Here is a 22,688-nt window from a genome sequence, read left to right on the forward strand (position 1 = left end):
GTGGATTGATTGAAACCAATGATTGTACCATGACCCAAAGCTCAAGAAATAGTGATGGTAGTAAAATAGTGACATCAACCCTGTTTTAAGATATCTCTTGAATTATGAATATATTCAGTTACCAAAATATTTTCAAGCAATGTCAGGGGGCGTCATTTTGCTTTGGGTGGGGTGTGTGCAGGAGATAAGAGACCACTAGTACGTTTCTCCGACTGTAATCATGCAGAGTTGTGAGGAGATGGCTTGTAGTTGCAGTCTGTAGATGATGCTCTTCCGGCTGCAGCTGATGCTGACTGCTGCAATCAAAGAAAAATGATGACATCATTGTGTGGTTGTCCTGCCCCTCTGCACGTCCACCTCTGGATACTGTGGCAACGAGACACCACGGCTGATGGCAGCTTATCATGCAGATGCAGCTTCCTCCCCCAGCTCACAGTCACCCCTCCTCCTCCTCTCCTCACTCTCTTGCTACCCCTCTTCTCATCTGCTCCTCCCCCTCCTTCGTATCCCAAGCTCAGCCAATCAGAGGGGTCGGTGGGGGCAGGGTGTCCAGAACCACCATTCCAGTGAAGAGCTATTACATCTCCCCAGAGCTAACAGGGAGCTACCGACTCAGAGGGAGGAGGCAGAGTAAAACCTAGCCTGTCTGTGTGTTTGTATGTGTGTGTGTGCGAGGCGGTGACGGCTGCCTGTCGCAGACTAGCAGGCACGGTTGTTGCTGTAATCTTGTTCCACCAGACGTTTTCCTTTAACCTTGCCCAGCTGCTCAGCTTTGGCCTGCTTCTTCTTTCACTTCAGGGTAAACAGGGATCAGCGTGGGGGGACAGGAGAGAACAAACGCCTGGCTTCCTTTCCTTCCTTCTCTCCTCCAACCACTTCGTAGTAGCTGACAGCTCCTTGCGGACGTGCCGGCAGGATGATAGCGGCTCAGCTTCTGGCCTACTACTTCACTGAGCTGAAAGATGATCAGCTGAAAAAGGTTAGTGAGATCAGCTTTGAAATACTACAGTGGTCCTTTTGTACTGGAGTGGGGAATTGTGTGATATGACAGCAGCCCATTGGATGGTTACAGACACTGGTTAACATTAGGATTGAGCCTTGGGGGCGTATCAGCTGGGAGAGGATGATGCAGGATTTTGGAGTTCCAGGAGGAAGAGGAGGAGGAGGCCATGATGAACTCTAATTTGGATTTCAGCTTTAATTTGTTCAGTAGTTAGCAGTATTTGATATGGATGCCCTTGAGAAGGCCTGTGGTCAGGCATTGTGGTGATGTGCTGCAGACAGATAGCTAATCGCTGAGTGTTTCCGGAGCATTCGTTGCCATGACGTCCAAAGCAGACAGGTGTTTGATGGAGAGTTGGTAAAAGTCAGGAGCTATATGAGCTCCTTCATCCCTCGGTTTTTCTGCTCACTTATTCTTTTTTTTTACAGCAGCCATCTGATGTTTCCTCTTTGTCCTTATGACTACATGATTTCTTTTCTTTTTCTTTTTTGTTTTTATTGTGGAAAAAACATGAACTCAGTACAGACCGTTGTTACATGCTGCAATTAGTGAGGTCTGAGCTTGATTACTATCCACTGAAATGGACCATGGGTTCAATATAAAGTAGCCATGGAATGAAATATTTCCAGTGGGGAGTCAATACCAATGGGGGTGGGGTGGTGTGATGTCACACTGCAGCAGATAGACATGTCTCTACTGAAGTAGGTTAATGGAATTAATAAATCAGAATGGGGTTTAACTAAAGAAAAAGGAAAAAAAATATGCACAAAAAGGGGAAAGTTTTGCAACCATATCAAGAAATACTATCAAAGTTGGCATTAGCCCACATCTCAATAAATGTGTAGAAATTTGATCAAAGTGTAAAGAGCAGACTTAGAAACACTACAAACATAGTCTGGAGTTCTTGGTGGTGGGATATAAATAAACTGCTAAACATCCTCAAAGAGGCATTTTATTTTAGACTGGAAATTCCTGTACTGAAATCTGAGATAATGCTTACCATAAAAAAGGGCAGCTTTTGACCAAATTTTTAACTCACTAATCACAATTTAAAGGAGAATTCCGGCATTTTTACAAACATATCCTATCTGTAGGAGACCAAGGAAAGTTGGCCAAAGGGAAAAACGCGAGAAATTTTCATGCCCGCTGTGCAAAGTTTTCCGATTGCGCTGATTTCCATGAAAGTGGGCTCTATCGGGCAATCTTTTAACCTTTCGTAAGGCTGTTAACATGTATCACAATACTTTTTACCGAATTGGCCGTGGTGTCAGTAGCAATACAATTCAACCCAGGGGCTAACCATACCGTTAGCTAGCACAGACATTATACATTTTGAGATTATAAAAACAGCGCTCTTACCTTTCTCAGCTTCCGTGTTCCACAGGCGTGCGCACAAATCAAAAGCCGAAGTCATACGCTATAGTATTCCAAAATTTGTCCACCAAAAACGGAACACGGAACCTGAGAGAGGTAAGGTGCGCTGTTTTTAAAATCTCAAAATGTATAATGTCTGTGCTAGCTAATGGTATGGTTAGCCCCTGGGTTGAATTGTATTGCTACTGACACCACGGCCAATTCGGTAAAAAGTATTTTGATACATGTTAAGAGCCTCAGGAAAGGTTAAAAGATTGCCCGATAGAGCCCGCTTTCATGGAAATCAGCGCAATCGGAAAACTTTGCACACAGCGGGCATGAAAATGTCTCGCGGTTTTCCCTTTGGCCAACTTTCCTTGGTCTCCAACAGATAGGATATGTTTGTAAAAATGCCGGAATTCTCCTTTAAAGCCAGAAAAGATTTCTAAACTGTGCTGAGTGATATAACAATGACAAACATGTCCTTGCCCCTGACAAATAAACTATAATAATCAGCAACACAGAGACAATTCACTCAATTCCTCTTCTTTAGCCTATATATATATATATATATATATATATATAAAAAAAAATGCAAGTTCAACTCAGTGGATTATGTCTATAACATGGAAAACACATGTTATGGTCGTCACTAAAATATTTTCATTCTTTTAAAATTTTTCTCTAACTTTCTTTTGAAAAATTCCCCTAACAGCTCTTCTTTGTCTATGTCTCTCCTACAGATCGATAAGTACCTGTACTCCATGCGCTTCTCTGATGACACCCTGAAGGACATCATGAACCGGTTCCGTAGGGAAATGGAGAATGGACTTGGCCATGACACCAATCCCACTGCCACTGTCAAGATGCTGCCCACCTTTGTCAGGTCCATACCTGATGGATCAGGTAGATTGTGATTGGTGTCAGTCCCCAACAAAGCACATGTCACTGCACAAAGTGAATTTGTCTGCTTAAAATCTCCTTGACTTTACAAAAGTGCTTCAGAGTCCTCTAACTCCTTACCAGTCCCGTTAATCTGGTAAAACATACCATGATAATATAAATCAGTTCAATTGAGTTGTCTGGTATTTTCTTTAAGGGTCAAGCATGGTAAATGAGCAACATTTCTCAATAATGATAATCAGAACATTTTTGCAGCTGAATGATTTTACTGCTTAATAAAGACGGGTATGGCCTTGTTGCATTGTATGCTGCCCATCTACACTATAAGTGTGTTAAGGCATAGCCTGATGTATCCTCTTTCTGTTTATAAAAATGTGCTGATGTGTTAAAATCGTCAGGCCTGTTCTGTGACATAAGCCTCTTTGTGCTCTGGATTTGGACACAGTAGATCAGTATTGTTTTTAGACCTTGGAGCCAAACAGTTTCAACACTCTGATCTCATATCAGAAGATACACCTGTCAAATGAAAACCTTAGAATGTCCGTTAGGCTTTTTTTCTTTCAACTTACTTGGATATAACTTAGTGGCACATATGTTTTTTTTACTGACTTCTCAACCATTCATGCTGCAAGTCTGAAGGTTGGTCTGTTATCAGCCAAAGCTTTGGCCAGACAGTAATACCATAATATCTGTTTTACATTATAATTAGAACTATGTTTTGATTATTTATTTGATCTATCTAAATGGCAAAGAGAAAATAAAATAATTTAGCAACAGTTAATTTTTTCCAATCGTGGATAAATTATTTCAGTATTCTCCTTTTATTACATAAAAAAAGTCAGCATCTGTATGTAGACTTTTTTTAATAGGGTTAAAAAAATAGGCTTTTTTTAAAGGGTTTATTAAGTGCAAATTAACCTCTGGGAAACCGAACCTCTCCTCATTTGTAAACTGTTACTCAAAAAGTGTTAGACAGACTGAGGCTTGAATGACAACAATGTAGCTGGGCAGAGCCACAAAGCCTCACTCCTGCCTTCTCACATTATAAATAGACACATGCTTCAATATTTACCCAACAGGGCTGAGATCAAGAAAAGGGCAAAGTTAAAGCCACGAGAAGAGTTACAAATGATAAACATTCAAGAGCCAGACATAACGGAAAGTCTGGTTAAGAATAAAGAAGAACTCTGCCTTCATTGTAACACCTTAAATTTAGTGAAAGTCAAATCTAATCTCCCCAGTTGGACTTGTTCTGTCTCAAAGGAAAACTAAATTAAATCCGAACCAAGCTCCAACAGAAATCTTAACACATAAAAATGTCGAAGACTAATCAAATATTTCCCTTTATGGCTTTGAAGTTAAATCTAGCCTAAATTTGAGTTTGGAGATTTTAGTTTGAATTGCATAAATGAAAAACCCATTGACTCACAAGTGTTTTATGCATTACTTCCTCTACAATTTAGCAAAAAATGATGGAGAATGACTTAATGGTTGCAAAAATATTTTTTGTTTATCCTCAGTCACGTCCTTTCCATGCAAAAACACAGAGCAATACACAAACATGCAACTCTGAAAAGGTTTTGGATACAATTTCGGCAATAGGAATCCGTCAGTAAATACTTTTTACAAGCTCATATAACAAACTACAAATTCATGACCATTCATTTCCTAAGCCTTTCCACACCACAACCAGCCAGACAAAATATTTGGCTTGGCTTTGACTATGCAAGGCTACATTTATTGATTCAGTTCGACTCAGTGGGCGTAACCTGGTCATGTTAACAGCTTTGAGATTACAGTGACATTTAAAGGGGAACTCCGGGGCATTTGAAGCGCAATCCCATTGCTAGAGATTGTCAAATACTGACAGTAGGACACAGACTGGTGCAAATCTGCGCTCCCTGTGCGGCGATTGCGCTGTTTGCGCAGCCTGTCATGCTAGCCAAATACGTGGTGGCCAAGGGGCAAATTCTAAACCTTCCACGTAAAACAACAACTTGCACACTGCAGAAACGTCACACCACTTTATAAACCATCCGACAATAAAGTCACAAGCCTTACCATCAAAACCATATGCATGGTTCTCACATTACTTTACTGGCATGGGGACGTTACAAAACAACTTTATAAACAGCATGTTGTATGCGCGCGCATGTGAAAGCCCAAAACAGTCAATGGACGATACTCCCATATACAAAGCAAATTATCTTCTCTAGAAAAACTGTGTTCAAGTATTTAAAACATTACAACAATACATGCCCAGTAATTTTGTGGGTTTCTTACCAGGTGATGAAACTTGCAGCAGTACAGACAAGGTAGACCAGTTATATACTTAGTGCAATGAAATCTACCAGCATTTAACTAAAAAAAGAATATATAATATGAAATGCCGTCGGGGTCTTGGTTTGCAAGAGTGTAAAATTGTTTTAAATGTTCATAAGGAGAATCGGTGTCTGTCTCCGTGCCATCACTTCCACTAGCCTTTTTTTTTTAATTGCAGCGCGCTCTCGCTCTCGCTCGCTCGCTCCTCCAGCCCTCCGCGCTCTCGTCGTTGCCTGCTACGCGGCGTTGCTATGCCTACCCCGCTCTGCTGCAATTCATCACGGGTAACGTCGTGGAAGCCAGTATGTTATTCAACTATTCTCAGCCGGACACTACGTTACCCGCAATGCATTGCGCACACAATGTCAAAACCATTTCTGTCTGGTGATACATGATTTAAGCGGCACCAGCGAGAATACAGGAGGGAGGAACTTTCTCTCGTTGCGTTTCAAAAGAGAAAACAGATGTCACTCAGTTTTCAATGGAAAACAAATTCCAACGTTCATTTACAGTGATGTCTGCCGTTCATGACACATAATGTGAACTAATTCACGTTCAAGTTTTTTATTAAAAAATGTGTTGCGTTCAGTTCAACGTTCACAAAAAAATGAGCGTGTTCAATGAACGCGTTCTTTTTAACTCGTTCACGCACAACACTGGACGTTTCTGCAGTGTGCAAGTTGTTGTTTTACGTGGAAGGTTTAGAATTTGCCCCTTGGCCACCACGTATTTGGCTAGCATGACAGGCTGCGCAAACAGCGCACAGGGAGCGCCGATTTGCACCAGTCTGTGTCCTACTGTCAGTATTTGACAACTTCTAGCAATGGGATTGCGCTTCAAATGCCCCGGAGCTCCCCTTTAACTCAGAGAAAGAAAGCCACGTGAGACAAATATGTCACAATGGAGAAGGATCACTCACTTGAGTAACTAGCCATACCACACAAAAGCCTTCTTCTGACTCAGTTTAGACAAACTAAGAAAGAGCATCAGAGCTGGTTATACCAAGACTGTCAAACTGACACTCTGCAACATATCAGTGACACTTGTAAATTAAGCCTGGTCACATGTCATTCCAGTCAGGTCAAGGGTATAAACAGGTCAAGGCAGCAAACACTACAGCCACGATATCACTGAAGAAAGTTGTTTTGTTTGGCTAAGCGTGTCCTGTTTGATAGTTTCATTTTCCTCCTTTACTCTGTCTTTATTTCAGTCTAGATTAGCATCAGGTAAAAGCCTAAAAAGTTCCTATTTTATTAAATGCATAAAATGGCCTGAATGTTTAAATTAGTGCAGTTTGATGATTGTTTTTTTTTAAATAGACTAAATTAAACTAACTCCATATCCGATGTCACAAGAAAGCTTACCTCTCTGGAGGATCAGTTTACATGTGGTGTCCCGGAGGGACATTGTACCTCGACACCGACAGGCAGCCAGCCCCATTAACATAAAGGGGTTTCAGAAAACTGGCTGATGCACATCCTGAAATGAACTAAAGTTGTGTGCCTTCACTTTTTTAATAGACATTTTCTATGTCATGTAATTTTTCCTCCCAACTGTTTAGACCAGATTATCATAAATGCAGGTGTAGACTGTAAAGACTGACAGCCATGACATGCATCCATACCCGAGCATTTCAAGAGTAAGAACCTTAAACCAGACTTTTTTGGGATGGGAGCACAGTCGTAATCATTAACAGCTTTTGTGTAATTAACTTTCATGCAACATTCTTAGCAGTTTGTGTTGTTTAGCAGATGTGCTTTTTGTCTTTTCAGTGGCAAGAAGAACTTAAAAATTAGATTAAACAGATTTAGGCTCGTGCTTCTCCATAAGTTGCCATTTGTAGTCCCTTTGGCTAATACAACCCTTCCAAAAAAACTTTTGGAAACAATTCCATGACATGATCAGTGGGTTTAAGTTTCGTTAAGAGTACTCTTTGGCTCATCAGGAAGAGATCGGACATTTTGATGAAAAGTCAGTTTTAGAAACTGAAGATACAAGATATATTTCCTGTCAAAATCCACAAAGAACTTTGGTCTCTGTTTGGTTTGAATACACTTCCGAGGGCTATGAGTCAGATGTGAAATGTTAGCCGCTATCACTCCAGAGGCTAATAGAAGGGTTGCTTAATTTCTCTGAAAAGCAAGTGCGATAAACAATCAAAACTTGACAATATAAAATATCACCTAATCATTAATGATTGACTACATTCTTTATTTGACAGAAAAGGGGGACTTCATAGCTCTGGATCTTGGGGGTTCAAACTTTCGAATCCTGCGTGTCAAAGTGACACAGGACAAGAAGCAACCAGTTCAGATGGAGAGCCAGGTCTATGAGACCCCTGATGACACCATTCATGGCAGTGGGACACAGGTGAACAAATTCACTAAATTAAGTTTCTTAGAGAAAAAACAAGGTTTGGAACATTAGGGCTGAAATTCTGGACCTTTCTAAGGTTGATCATATTTTCCAAATATGATCTGACGAACCTAGAGACATTCATAAAACAAGGTCTGAAATGCCTTTATGCTGCAGGCCTCTGCAGCAAGACCTGTGACAGACACGCAACTGTTTAAAAAAAAAGAAATATTCAGTTTTGTGTCTTCCCTGTGAAGAGCTCAGTTGTATTTAAGGTCAGCTTGGGAGTCAGTTTGTGTAAAATGATTTCTTAAGTGTTCCTGAGACCAATGTGAGTGATGATATAATCTGTGCTGACCTACACTGAACTGGGAGAGAAGAGCTGGCACTTGGATTGTAACACAATAACCAAAACATGAGCCATTGTACACTGCAACGGGATTGGTTAAGAGCATGACTCAGAACAAACATATGCAGTGATGATGAAATGATGCAGGGACAGCTGGCAAGAAATGTAATGTGATCCATGAACAGGTTTGTTCCACAGATGTATATCCATTGTGAGAGATCGTATAAAATAACATTATAAATAATCCTCACTTCAGAGAAAATGCCTTTATACACGTGATAAGTTTGAAGTTGAAAAGCCTCAGACTTTAAACAAGAATTTGCCACCGTCTAAACTTAGAATTAATAATAGAAATGCTAAATGTTTGGATAAAACTGTGCCGGTATTTTGTACGTTTCTTTTATATTCTGGAAGTAAACATCACTTATCTGTGTCCAGCTCTTTGGTCATGTTGCCGAGTGCCTGGGAGACTTCATGGAAAAGCAAAAAATTAAGGACAAAAAACTCCCCGTGGGATTTACATTCTCCTTCCCCTGTGCCCAAACCAAGCTGGACGAGGTAAGCACCGTTAAACAATCTGTTGTGCAGCTCTCAGAGCTTCAAAGATAACTGTGCCACAGCTAAATCTGAGACCATTTCCAGAGAGACCAAGATAAAAAGAATGCAACAACAAGCTGAATGTCATTTCTACAACTTCAAAATATCAATACTTTAATACTAGTCCTTTTCTCATGTTAGTTGCTCATAGTTTCTGATGGTTAATAAGAGAGCAATGAGAGCAGTGTTTTCTGTATTAGAGGTGTAAGGAGTCCTTTGACTGAAACAGACACGTTTCAGACTTTCCAAGTTGAATTGTAATTCAAAGGTCGGCTAATCAAACTACTTTTTGTATAGGCCGTCTTACTGACATGGACTAAGAAGTTTAAAGCCAGTGGTGTCGAAGGCATGGATGTTGTGAAGCTTCTGAACAAGGCCATCAAGAAACGAGGGGTGGGTTTTCTGTCAGTAGCTCATTAGGATATAAAAAGTCAAAACTTTACACCCTTGATGGGTGTTTTTGATCTAAATTTGAGTTGATCATGATCTTATTTTGTTAGGACTATGAAGCAGACATCATGGCAGTGGTGAATGATACAGTCGGCACCATGATGACTTGCGGATTTGATGATCAGCGTTGCGAAGTGGGAATCATTATAGGTGAAAACTAAGAACCAATTTGATTGCTTTTGTAATCGTATTGTGAATTTTACAAATGACAGTCCAGGTGAGTTTACGAGACACCTTTAACACAACAGTGTTGTATCATTTACAATACTGCAACCGGCTTTTTCCTAAGACTTACCAAGTATATTTCAAAACCCGTCAGTGCTCCAAAACGTTCCTTGATTTTGTACACACAATTCCTCCATTCACTGTACATTGGCTACAGTTCAACACGTGGAGGGTCAAGATTGCAGTTTACCTTCTGAGCTCCACAGAGCAGAAGTCCTGCAGGACAGGAGTCATGGCAGCTTTGCATCCTTTCAGGAACGGGAACAAATGCGTGCTACATGGAGGAATTGCGCCACATTGACCTGGTGGAGGGGGATGAAGGCCGGATGTGCATCAACACCGAGTGGGGGGCCTTTGGGGATGACGGCTCCCTGGAAGACATTCGCACAGAGTTTGACCGTGAGATTGACAGAGGTTCTGTCAACCCTGGAAAGCAACTGTAAGATAAGATTTTCTTTTAATCAGTAGCTTTGGTGAAAGACATCATCTACCTTTAACTTTTTAGCAATCTCGTCATGTCGTTTCTACATTTGGCCCAAAATATGCACAGCACAGTTGATACATTGACTTTGTTTATCATATGTTTACACCACAGTCATAACTAATTAAAGCAATACTATGTAACATTTCTACCTTAAAATAACAGCTTGAAAAAAATTTTGCAGCTAGAATGAGTTTTAATATTACGATTGGCCTGTCTCCTATGCCCTTCGGGGGTCTGAGTTGGAAAAACTGCGCTATGTAACTTTGCTGGACCGGCCCGGGAGCTGAGCGGAAGTACTTCGACTTGCTTTCTGGCACACCTACCGCAAAAACAAATAGACCCCTCTCACGCTCTCAGGTACATTTGATTACTCTTACCTTCTCGGTCGACATAGCTTGCACCTTCTGACTCCTTGCCGGTTCGTCAACAAACATGAAACGTGAAAGCGAAAGGGTGTTGTATTTACGACAGTGTAACCGTACATTACCTCCAAGCCTGTAGGGGGAGCTCCATAATGGGCTTTTTGAGAAGTTACATTGTATTGCTTTAAGGCCTTTCAACTGATATCCCCAAAGTAGTACGCTTGAATACCTTGGTTTGAATGCTATTTGTCGTCACTGCTACACACCCTACTGTAGAAAAAAGATAAATGTTTGTTCCTAAAGTACAACCATTACGTTACTACTACTGCTGATACAGCAAACAATGTTAGAGGTAGCCCAAATTCAACAGCAACAGATGTGTGTCATTTCTAATTCAAAATGAAGATGAAATAACGAATGAAAACTGTAGTGCATCTGAAAGTGCTGCCGTTTCATCCTGATCAGGTTTGAAAAGATGGCCAGTGGGATGTACATGGGAGAGCTGGTTCGACTTATTCTGGTAAAGATGGCCAAGGAGGGGCTGCTCTTTGAGGGACGAATAACCCCTGAGCTCCTGACCAAAGGAAAGATTGAGACAAAACATGTCTCTGCCATTGAAAAGTAGGTGCAGAGAAAATCTCAGTGAACAGCCTAAGAGAAACGTAAAAATGATCATGTGAAATAAATAAGAAGAAGTACACACCTTTTCTTCAACAGCAGGGATAATATGTTTATGAGAGGAAATGATTGTGATTCTAGGACTAAAGAGGGGCTGAAGAAATGTATGGAAATCCTGACGAGGCTTGGTGTAGAGCCTTCGAATGAGGACTGTCTGGCAGTGCAGCATGTATGCACCATCGTTTCCTTCCGCTCAGCAAATCTAATTTCTGCAACACTGGGAGCCATCCTCTCCCGCCTGAAAGAAAATAAAGGCGTTGCACGAATTCGCACTACTGTGGGTATCGATGGCTCTCTCTACAAGATGCACCCTCAGTGAGTATTCCAGGAGAAAGGTATTAGAGGACAATTTTAACAAAGGAGCAATCCAACGAAATACTGAAAAGTATGATTCAGTGTCTTGACGTTTGCAGTTCCTTCAATAGACCTCCAAGACCAAAGAGTTTAGAGATCACAGCCAAAATAAGATCACGGGGAACGCAGATTTGGAGGAATCTGCTATAAGGAGCATCTTCTGTGCTTCATCTAATATTAAATCTTACTCTCATAACTCCAACACAAATGAAAATCAGTTGCTTTTTTTAGATCAGATGCCTTGTTCTTTTGGAAAAACTTTTGAGGTAAAGGCTTGGTAAAAATCCTGGGTCATCAGTTATGGAATGAATGCTATGATTGGTTAATATCTGTGGTCTAAATGAATGATCAATATAAATATATTAAATATATTTTTTTTAACCACGTTGTCGAGGTCCAGTGCTAGCATTTACATCTAACAATATGTTGATAAATTAAGTAGCAGTGAGGAAAGTAGAAACTGTATGTATTTTATACCATTTTACAATAAAAGTCTCTCTAATGAGAATATCTTCTGCTCTATGAACAGATACGCTCGTCGCCTGCACAAGACAGTGCGTCGTTTGGTTCCAGACTCAGATGTCCGCTTCCTGTTATCTGAAAGTGGAAGTGCGAAAGGCGCAGCCATGGTGACAGCAGTGGCATACCGTTTAACAGAGCAGGCACAGCAGATTCAGCAAACTTTGGCAGAATTCCGGCTGAGTAAAACTCAGCTGTTGGAGGTGAAGAAACGCATGAGAGTGGAAATCGAAAGAGGCCTAAAGAAGGACACCCACCAGGAAGCTACAGTCAAAATGTTGCCCACCTTTGTTCGAAGTACACCAGATGGAACAGGTGACTAAAAAGCAACACATAGACAGGTGTGAGGAACAAATGCAGTGGTACAATTTGTTTCCTCTTACAACCTTTAAATACCTCTTATTTTAAACTATGTACAACCAAAGTTTTACTGTACATTGCACTACACGTATTCAAGAGAAGGCATGCTTTCTGAAACAGAGAGCATCTCTGTGTCATGTCCTTTTGTAACTAATTTTAAGCTTCATTGACAACAATGGCTGCAAATTAACCAAGTGTGACAAGGATAAGTGCCACATGCAGGGTAAGTTTTCACAAATTAGAGTTTCCCCTGTTATTTGTAAGAGATAAGGTAAGGGTTGCAACATGAAAAAGTCTCAGATCAAGGCTGAAATGAGTTTGTTAGTTTGCAGTTTTATACTTTATGTAGCAGATTCCTCCCCCCCCCCCCCAACAGCCAATTACCAGTGTCAGTTAAAGTTGCTGTGTCATTCAATGCTCTATGGAAATATTTTATGGTTGAAGTCACATTTGCAATTAATACTAAATATTTTTCACACATTTTCAGGTTTTACAAATGTTACATTAATAGAAGGGTGACACAATATAAACTAAACTCATCCAGTGGTTTATGGTAGGTTACTGCAAGGACACCACAGGCACGGTGGCCGAGTTTAAAGCAATCTAAAACATGAAGAAAATTAATAGTATTTTGTCCATGACTACTGTATGTGGTGGTGAAACTTAAGGCTGAGGGAAATTCTGGAGTCTTAAAAAATTATGGAGTGGGAGAAACAGCTCTCCCTAAATTCTGTTTTTCTCAGACAAACAAAGACTTTCTGTTTTTTTGGGTTTTTTTTAACAGAAAACGGAGATTTCCTTGCTCTGGACCTCGGGGGGACAAACTTCCGCGTACTTCTGGTAAAGATTCGTAGTGGGAAGAGGCGATCAGTAGAGATGCATAACAAAATCTATGCCATACCCATAGAAGTTATGCAGGGCACCGGAGAAGAGGTAACACGTTTTCTGTCTCTATCCTCCCTCAGAAATTCATGCTTATTTAGCTATAAGGGCCTTCCAGCTTGGAATTAGATTTACCCTATTCCAAGATTTATTCCTACAATTATAACATGCATCTATCCAAATAGAAACCATCAGTTTGTCCATGTAGTTTTGCCTGTTCTAGTGAAATAGAACACGATTTCTGTCTTACCATAGAAAGTACAGTGTATTGGTAAACCAAACCCGATATTTCTCAAGTGTCCAAACAACAATAAGTGTGTGTTTTTCCAGCTTTTTGACCATATCGTGCACTGCATCTCTGATTTCCTGGACTACATGGGAATGAAAAGTGCTCGGCTGCCACTGGGCTTCACCTTCTCTTTCCCCTGCCATCAGACCAGCCTCGATGCGGTGCGTGCCATTCCAGTTATCTCTAAAATAAACTCTTCTAAGTTGGTATCAGTCTGGCTCCAAAATAAATGCAGCCCTGGATCCATACCATTGTAGGCAGTGCTTATAAGATGGGTAAATGCAAAGGCAAGCAGGAAGCTTTCAGGGTACAGTCTCTGGTCAGTCACTGCGTGTATTACACTGAACAGTCACAGAATTGTAGAGCCTTGCTGGGAATGAAGAGAAAAATCATACCTATGACATAAATATATATATATATATATATATATATATATATATATATATATATATATATATATATATATATATATATATATATTTGTATTGAAATTGAAGGCTGCTCCTTTGACATGTTTTTTTTTTTTTTTTTTTTAAATGTTGGGGAGATGGGAGACAGTTTCAGAGAATGTTCTGCTGGAACAGATATTCAACTCTCATGACTGATTGGCCGTTTTTTTTCCATCAGTATACTTGTTTTCCAAATCAACAAACACGCTGATTAGAAAGAGTAAATATGTGACCAATAAGTGAGTGAATAAATAATCAGGAAGACTTCTTCCCAATTTTTGGCTGAGGAAGTGAGCTTAAAGTACTTAATGGAAATATATCCAATTCGCTCCTACTTTTTTTTTTCACCCTGTAGGTCAAACGTTTTGCTCAAATTAACTAAACAATTATTTAAAAAGGCTGATATAGCCATCAATATTTTGGTTTTAGGCACAGCACTTCAGTGGACTACAATCAAGTTTTATCTTTTTCAACTCTTTAGAGGATAGTAAAGTACTAATATATCCAAACACACTATTTCTGTGACACATTTCCCATGAAGTTTTGTGTACTCTGCAGGGTATCCTGGTTACCTGGACAAAAGGCTTCAAGGCGACAGACTGTGAGGGAGAAGATGTAGTGGAGCTTCTCCGGGACGCAATCAAAAGAAAAGAGGTAATTACAAAAAACCTGTTTGGATGTACCTGTCTCAATCCCAACATGCCCGATGCTCTTGGTAGAACTGCAGAAATGCAGACAACAGCAAGACATTATGGTTTTCCCCACTATCAACAAGTAAGACTTCAGCGTCTACAGCAGCCATAGATGTCACAGCAGAAATTATAATCAGAGGTTTATTTAAGGGTTGTTGAACAACATCACATGACCACATAAGCGCTAATCCTGCCACACAACTTTAGGCTGAACAGCTATTTTGCAGTTTCAGCATAAACACAGTTAACCCCACCCATCTGTGTAGACCCGCAGCTGAACTGTACCATTATGGCAAGCATGTAAAATACAACACAGTTTCCTTATCACTCTTAGAACAACTATATTCCTTAATAAATGATTAAAGTAGAAATTCCTAATGTATATATGTAACACTTTAGGGTTTCATGTATTGATTTCACTCTTTTAGATGGAGGATCCAGTAAGTATTAACTGAGAGTAAATCCTTTGCTGGCAGGTAAAGCTGGACTGTGGACTGGAGCAGTGTTTGTGCTTTTTTGTTGTATAAGCATGTAGTGACACCTGGAGATGGCAGTACTCCAGCATATTTTGTCTAGGAATGTGAGTGGACTGCATTGGCTCATTGTGGCATTTAAAAAATTGCTAGGGCTGATGTTAATCCCCCTGTTTACACCATTATTCAGTTTTGATTGATCCAGTTTAATAAACTGGTCTTATATCAAATGAACAGCTACTCAGTGATATATGGAAACATCTCTGAAGAAGGCTTCCATCCATCTATTGTCTTCCGCTTATCCAAGGTAAGGTTGCAGAGGCAATAGGTTCAGGAGAGAAACCCAGACATCCCTCTCCCTAGTGACACTCTCAAGGCCCATCTCAGAGGAGATATGTAATCCCTCCAGCGAGATCTTGGTCTACCCCAGGGCCTTCCAGCTGAACGTGCCCAGAAGACTTCCAAAGGGAGGCAACCAGGAGAAATTCCAACCGCAACTGACGCCTTTCGATGTAGTGGAGGAGCAGCTTTACTTTGAGTTCCCTACAGATGGCCAAGCTCCTCACCCTATCTCGAAGGCTGAGCCCAGCCCCCATCCGAAGGAAACCCATTTTTGCCACTTGTATCTGCAATGTCATTCTTTTGGTCTCTACCCAAATCTCATGACCATAGGTGAGAGCTGAAACAATGATGGACCAGTAAATTGAAAGCGTCTCGTTCCGGCTCAGCTCCCTCTTTACCACAACGGACCGGAGCAGCGCCCTCATTACTGCTGACAAAGCCCTAATCCATCTGTCCATCCCTCGCTCCAACCTGCCATCACTCGTGAACAAGATCCTGAGATACTTAAACTCCTCCACCTGAGGCAGTGACTCATCTCCGACCCGGAGAAAGCATTACACCTTTTTCAGGTGTAAGACCTTCCTCTCACCCTGGCTGTCTCAACCAGCTCCTTCTTCTGCTAGACATTCCCAGTTCACCCTTACAACACATTTGGGCTTACCAGGTCTGTCCGACAGTCTTCCTTGCCAACAGATGTAATTCACCACCGGGTAGTGATCGGTTGACAGCTCTACCCCTGTCTTTACCCAAGCTTCCAAAACATACGACCACAGGTTCTGATGATGACACAACTACAAAGTCGATCATCAACCTTTGGCCTAAGATGGCCTGGTACCAGGTACACTTATGAACCACCTTATACTTGGTGTTATAAGTTTTTTTTTTAAAAGGTACATATATGAACCTTTTTTTTTGGGGGGGGGGGGCTTTTTATGCCTTTAATGGATAGACAGTTGGGGAGAGAGAGACAGGAAGCAGGGGGCAGTGAGATGGGGAAGACATGCAGCAAAGGGCCGCTCGGTGCGGGATTCGAACCGGGGCCAGCTGCAGCGAGGACTGTAGCCTCTGTACATGGGGCGGCTGCTTAACCCACTACGCCACCGACCACCCCTTGGTGTTATAAGTTGTTTGTAATGGAAAATCCATGACTGGCACAGAAGTCCAAAAATAAAACATTGTTCCGATTCAGATCAAGGGGGCCGTTCCTTCCAATCATGCCTCTCCAGGTCACTCCATCATTGCCAACATGGCAACTGAAGGCATGAATCTGTTCTGTGCATTGACTTACTGGATTTTAACGAAATGCATGACTAATGAATTTTTCTAAGACAGCATCAGCATATACAAATTAAGTCAGAAGTTTATATACACCTAGCCTGAATTCATTAAAACTCTTTTTTTTTTTTTTTAACCACACCTCAGATATTATACTAGCTAGTTTAGCAAGTCTGTTAGGACATCCACTACTAGACACCTACTGTGACCAAGATGCAAACATAATTTAGAGTGGGAAGTGCAAACAAATTCAATCAATCAATCAATCAATCAATCAATCAATCAATCAATCAATCAATTATACTTTATTAAGGCCTGGCATCTTGTGAATTTCTTGTTTTTTTTTTCAATGAAGGAAATAATGGTGAGGCTAGGAAGCCAAAAATCACATTTCCAACCCACCAATCATGGCAGTGGTATAATGTTGTGGAGGTGCTTTCTGACAGAGGGGTAAAATAATTTAAATGTCACGAAGCAACATTTTCAACCTAACTTTCAAGTATTAAAGCTCACTTCCAAATAGACAATAACCCCAAGTATGCTTCCAAAGTTATGTCAAAATGGCACAAGGTTAGTCCAAAGGAATGTTGTGTAAGCAGGGAGGACAACAAAGCTGACTCGGTTTCACCGGTCATGAAATGTTTGACAATTCAAAGGACTGACCTAAGACACATGAAGTTTACTAGAATCAACTATATGAAGGTGTAAAGCATAATTTTACATTTAACAAGCTAGAGTGTATATAAACTTCAGACTTCAGTTCTCATTGCAACTTATATGTCATTTAACTGAACCTTGTCATGTGACTGATTTCCCCTGTGTTAATTGTAGGAGTTTGAGCTGGATGTGGTTGCCATAGTGAATGACACAGTGGGCACAATGATGACCTGTGCATATGAGGAACCCACTTGTGAGGTGGGGCTGATTGCAGGTGAGTGATGCATCACTTGTTTTAAAATGTTTTCCCTTAAATACAATTGATCTGTAATCTCTTAAAACAAGTTTAAAAAAATGCATCGGTAAGTTATTGTAAAGAGAAAATATTGATTACATATTTGCTACTGAGATCTAAGTCGTGTGGCTGCATATCTTCTCAGGGACAGGCAGTAACGCCTGCTACATGGAAGAAACGAAGAACATTGAGATAGTGCAGGGAACTGAAGGCCGTATGTGTGTCAATATGGAGTGGGGGGCATTTGGAGATAATGGCTGTCTGGATGACATCAGGACAAAGTATGACCAGGCAGTGGATGAGAACTCACTCAACGAAGGCAAACAAAGGTCTGGAGGTTATCTGTTTTAGTAAAGTACAAATGTCAGAAAAGAAATTCTGATGATGCTCTTCTCTCTATATTCTACTCTGAATAGTTAAGCACTTCATACAAATCCTAGATCAAATGTTCGACAGAAACAAATAAGATGCAATCAGTGTCCAAATTCATCACGATCATATATATCAGCACCGTTCATTTGAAACTGAGAAAATGGCCCTTCCTATAACAGGTGTGTCGTCATGCTACTGGTAAATGAAGCTAATCTCTTTCTTATACACTGCAGATATGAGAAGATGTGCAGTGGAATGTACCTTGGTGAAATTGTGCGACAGATTTTAATCGATCTGACCAAGCGTGGCTTCCTTTTCCGAGGACAAATCTCTGAAACACTCAAGACCAGGGGCATCTTTGAGACAAAGTTCCTGTCACAGATAGAGAGGTGAGTAAGTCATTTCTCACTCATAACTGATGGTAAGTCATCCATGTTGTTCCAGTGGCTGTTTATCATGTTTTAAATCTTTGTTTTCTCAACTGTGAAAAAACTCTTCTCTCATATTTAAAACTGAAATATATCTTTCAGTAGATGCGACTGTATATATTAATTTCTTCAGTTGATTGCAAGTCTATAGTGAATGTTTATTGGAGACAAATCTGGGCATTCACAGACAAAAAGCCTGTGTAAACTGTGGAATCCGTCTTGGACCACCTCCAGTCAGCTTTAATTTTCCACATCACATTGTGAAAGATTAATTGATTTTCTAAAAAAAAAATAGTTGTTCTCTCTCTGATTTCCACTGATTCTGGGATATAAAATGAAGTCTGATCACTGACAGCTACAACAATGCCTACTGGCACTTTCTCAGGATTATAATACTATTGAGCAGTACTGCAAATCTGGCTATTCGATGATCTACATTTACACCTTGACTACACAACTGTGACACTGATGTGGTATTTGTCACGGCAGACATACCTTTATTATGAAGTATCAAACGGGTGCAGATTGATTTTCATATAGCTGTAAAATGAATGGAAACTAGCAGTTGCTTGGATTATAAAAACACTACACCACAGTAAAAAATGTGTTTGCATGCCTTCGGCAGCTAAAACACGGAAAACATTGGGATGGTTTAAAAGGTTAACTGAATGTGTTTAAGCAAAACTGCCCACAGAAAAGTAGCATCTACTGGGACGACACACCAAGCAATCAGAGAAGGGGATGCTATACTTTAAACCTACCTTATACTCCGGGAACAGCTGAGAGGTATCCAGTGACTCTCCTGCTGTTGGCTGACCTCTGACTCATTCTCACCCAACCCTTCCTGCTCCACAGTGATCGTCTGGCACTGCTGCAGGTCAGGGCGATCCTGCAGCAGCTGGGACTTGACAGCACCTGCGATGACAGTATTATCGTCAAGGAGGTGTGTGGCACTGTGTCCCGCCGTGCTGCTCAGATCTGCGGAGCTGGAATGGCTGCTGTAGTGGACAAGATTCGTGAGAACAGAGGACTGGACCACCTGGACATTACCGTGGGCGTAGATGGCACGCTCTACAAGCTGCACCCACAGTAAGATCCAGAACACAATACAAGCATGTTTGTGGACAAAGAGATTTACCCATCCATCAATTTTGTATACCTGCTCAACTTAATTCAGGGTCACGGGGGAGCAGGAGCCCATCCCAACTGCTATTGGGCGAAAGGGAGGGTACACGCTGAATGAGTCGCCAGTCTGTTGCGGGGCAAAAAAGTATCTGAAATACAGAACGTACATAATCAGTCTGTCTCGTATTTTCTCAAAGGTTCAACAATAGAGTATAAATTTCAGTGGCGTAAGAGGAGTAAACTGAAGCTGAAGATTTGACTCAGTTATTTGGTCGACTAGAAAATAAAATCCTGAGAATAACAAGCAAAAATGCCCCCAAAAATAACTGGCTGGAGCTAATCGTATATTAGGTTGGGCTAACACCATTCTGAATTTTAGCTGACAACTTAATTTCAATCAAATACGAAAAACAAAAACAAAAAAAGAACATGTGATTAACAATTTGCCTTTTTCTGCTCATTTATAAGCCACTATTCTAAAGCAAGCTCACTAATACATTGACAATTGACATAACCCTTGTAAAAAATAACAAATATTCATTGGAATGAATAAAGAAACATAATAGAAAATGTCTGTTTAAATGTTAACCTTTAGAAATACTAAACATGGCACACACGTCATCTCCTCAGCAGAACAGGAGCACAACAAGATGAAGCCAGTAAAAAGAGCTTCAACTCTTTTAAAAATAATGTGGAAATATAAGCTTTCTACAGGTTTCACTCAGCTCTTCGTACAGATGAATATAAAAACATAATCACAATAGTCTCAAATAATTACAGTTATTAAATAACTGAAAATTATGCCAGGTCTGATATTGTGATTTCTCACCATTCTGTTTTCATATCAGGATAAATTTGAAACCTTTTCTTTGAATGGACAACATATCTTTCTTTTTTTTAGCAAACTGCTTCATAACCACAGTTTCCTGTTGATCTCTTTCCTCAGCTTCTCTCGGATCTTCCTACAGACAGTGAAAGAACTTGCCCCCAAATGTGACGTCAACTTTCTGCTATCTGAGGATGGCAGCGGTAAGGGAGCTGCTCTCATCACTGCTGTGGGCTGCCGCCAGAGGGAGCTGGATGCCCAGCAACAGTGAGAATCTCTCTCCTATTCACCCACAAGAACTACCTGCTGCTCCTCCGTGACGTTCACCCACTGCGCACTGCACAACCAGAAACCATCTCCCCTTTGCAGCTGTGCCCCACCTGGTCCACCTACAGCCAGAGAGACATACTGCCTGTATAGAGAGTTAAAACTGAAGATACAAATATTATTTATTTATACTGCCAGGCGGTTTATTATTTCCATATTTGTACATTTTCTTCAATAACTTGTCAATAATCTGATAAATCTAAACTCCATAGGTGTGCAATATCAGTGTATTGCTAATTTTATTTTTATATGGAGGCAAATATATAACTCTATTTATATAGCTGAGTCCACTTTAAATCCCAGCTCAGTAAAATTTTGCACCATAGACACTTTTTATATTAGAGTTACAATGGCAGCATCTCAATGTCATTTCCAAACGAAGGATGTCTTCTCACTGAATGATGAAAGTCGTTTCTACAGGCCTAGAAAACCAGCTCCTAAAGGGCTCGCTGCAAAGGGTCAAATTCAAGAGTCACGGCTGTTCAAATCATTGTCATTTTTTGTGCTGAGCTATTAACCTGTTTGTGTAACTGTCAGTGTCTCTCACATATTCTAATATTTCTGCAGCACCATACCATGTAACCCTTAAGAGTGGACAAGGTAGAAAAGGGGCCTGTTAGAGTATCTTATTGGTAATTATTGTGAATTAATAAACTTTTGGTGTTGTGATGAACCCCACTTCTATTCATATGTGCTATGAATAAATGTTTATTGGGCCCCGACTAAAGAATGGATACTACGACCGCTTTTGTTTGTATTCGTTGCTGAGTGTCAGTGTGTCCTGTGTAATGATTTATAGTTCTCAATGTCCAAAGCCCTGTGGAGACTGCATGCTTTACGTCAGAGGAGAGTGATTACATTTTTTTCTTCTTTTTTTACTTTACTATAGATTTGTGATCAACTCAGTGAAAAGATGAACTCATTAAATCATTATTTGTTGTAGAGTAAACCCCGCCTCAATTTCTTAAACAACAAGCACGTGGTCTGTGGTTGTATGTCGAAACTTGAAATACCAGACAGGGAAGTTGATGAGCAGACACATTCTAAGATGTGAAAATGTGAAACAATTATCAGAGCTTTTAGTTGAGATGTTTCAGCTATTTATTAATACCAGTGCAGGAAGTTGGATGCCTTTTAAGATTAAATAATGATCCGGAGCTATTTCATGGTCATATCCTGGTATTCATGGTCATATATTTCCTGAGCTCCTGGTCAAGCCATGTCCATTTTGAATAGAAGAGTCGTTTTTCTCAATCAAGGCATTTTTTAATGTTGACATACATCAAGGGTGCAAGTCAGAGAGAATAAAGAAATTCCCATTCAGTCTAAAAAAAAAAGAACTTGATGACACACTAAATATGAAATGCTAATGCTAAATTCCCAGCCTGATTTGATCACAAAGGGAACAAAGAAGCAATAAATCTAGTTGCTATATATATAAAATATGTTTTCTTCTGATATTTGTTAATCAATGATCAGTAATTCTAATGAAAGAATACTGTAAAATACTGTAAAAGTCATTCTTGATGTCAATATCTGACATACAACATGAGCTGCAAAGACTTCATTCTGAAAATTGATTCCAAACTGAGTAAATTTGTCAAGTAGAGCATACTATAAACAAAAAAAAAATTCATTGCACAATTCTCTGTGCGATTTGGAGTTCAATGGGAATCTATAAATATCACGATTTACATCAGTCCTATTAAGGCTGAAACCATTGATTATTTTAACAGAAAGTGTATCTGACAATTATTTTCGCTTAAAGTCACAAAGCAATTCCTCAGAGCCCATGGCACTGTCCTCAAACTTTGTTTAATCCATCCCAAATTCTACATTTAATAAAGGAAAATCTGCCAATATTATTTTCTATGGTAGAGAATGTAAAACTTCTTTCCTTCTCCGCTTGAAACGTGAAAATGACCACACAAAAATTGATTTC

The 22,688-nt window shown here is 40.2% G+C and overlaps 1 protein-coding gene across 3 annotated transcripts; it reads left to right on the top strand.

Annotated features, from left to right (window-relative positions):
* The first annotated feature begins 570 nt into the window (after positions 1-570).
* Positions 571-21,485, top strand: LOC142379074 (hexokinase-1-like). Of its 3 annotated transcripts, XM_075464168.1 has the most exons (20): positions 571-706; positions 799-979; positions 3,100-3,262; positions 7,803-7,951; positions 8,724-8,843; positions 9,180-9,275; positions 9,383-9,482; positions 9,813-9,996; positions 10,869-11,024; positions 11,163-11,396; positions 11,965-12,269; positions 13,099-13,247; positions 13,527-13,646; positions 14,493-14,588; positions 15,055-15,066; positions 17,548-17,647; positions 17,814-17,997; positions 18,274-18,429; positions 19,324-19,557; positions 20,540-21,485. In XM_075464168.1, the coding sequence occupies exons 2-20, from the start codon at positions 917-919 to the stop codon at positions 20,688-20,690; spliced, it is 2,772 nt and encodes a 923-aa protein (XP_075320283.1). In that variant the 5' UTR covers positions 571-706; positions 799-916; the 3' UTR covers positions 20,691-21,485. The 3 variants fall into 3 exon arrangements, with proteins under 3 accessions (XP_075320283.1, XP_075320284.1, XP_075320285.1); XM_075464169.1 differs by lacking the exon at positions 15,055-15,066 and having other exon boundaries at positions 571-979; XM_075464170.1 differs by lacking the exons at positions 571-706; positions 799-979; positions 3,100-3,262; ... (3 more) ...; positions 9,383-9,482; positions 9,813-9,996 and adding an exon at positions 10,003-10,398.
* The last annotated feature ends 1,203 nt before the right edge of the window (positions 21,486-22,688 follow it).

The sequence above is a fragment of the Odontesthes bonariensis genome, chromosome 4 (assembly GCF_027942865.1).
Source record: "Odontesthes bonariensis isolate fOdoBon6 chromosome 4, fOdoBon6.hap1, whole genome shotgun sequence".
Classification (NCBI taxonomy): domain Eukaryota; kingdom Metazoa; phylum Chordata; class Actinopteri; order Atheriniformes; family Atherinopsidae; genus Odontesthes; species Odontesthes bonariensis.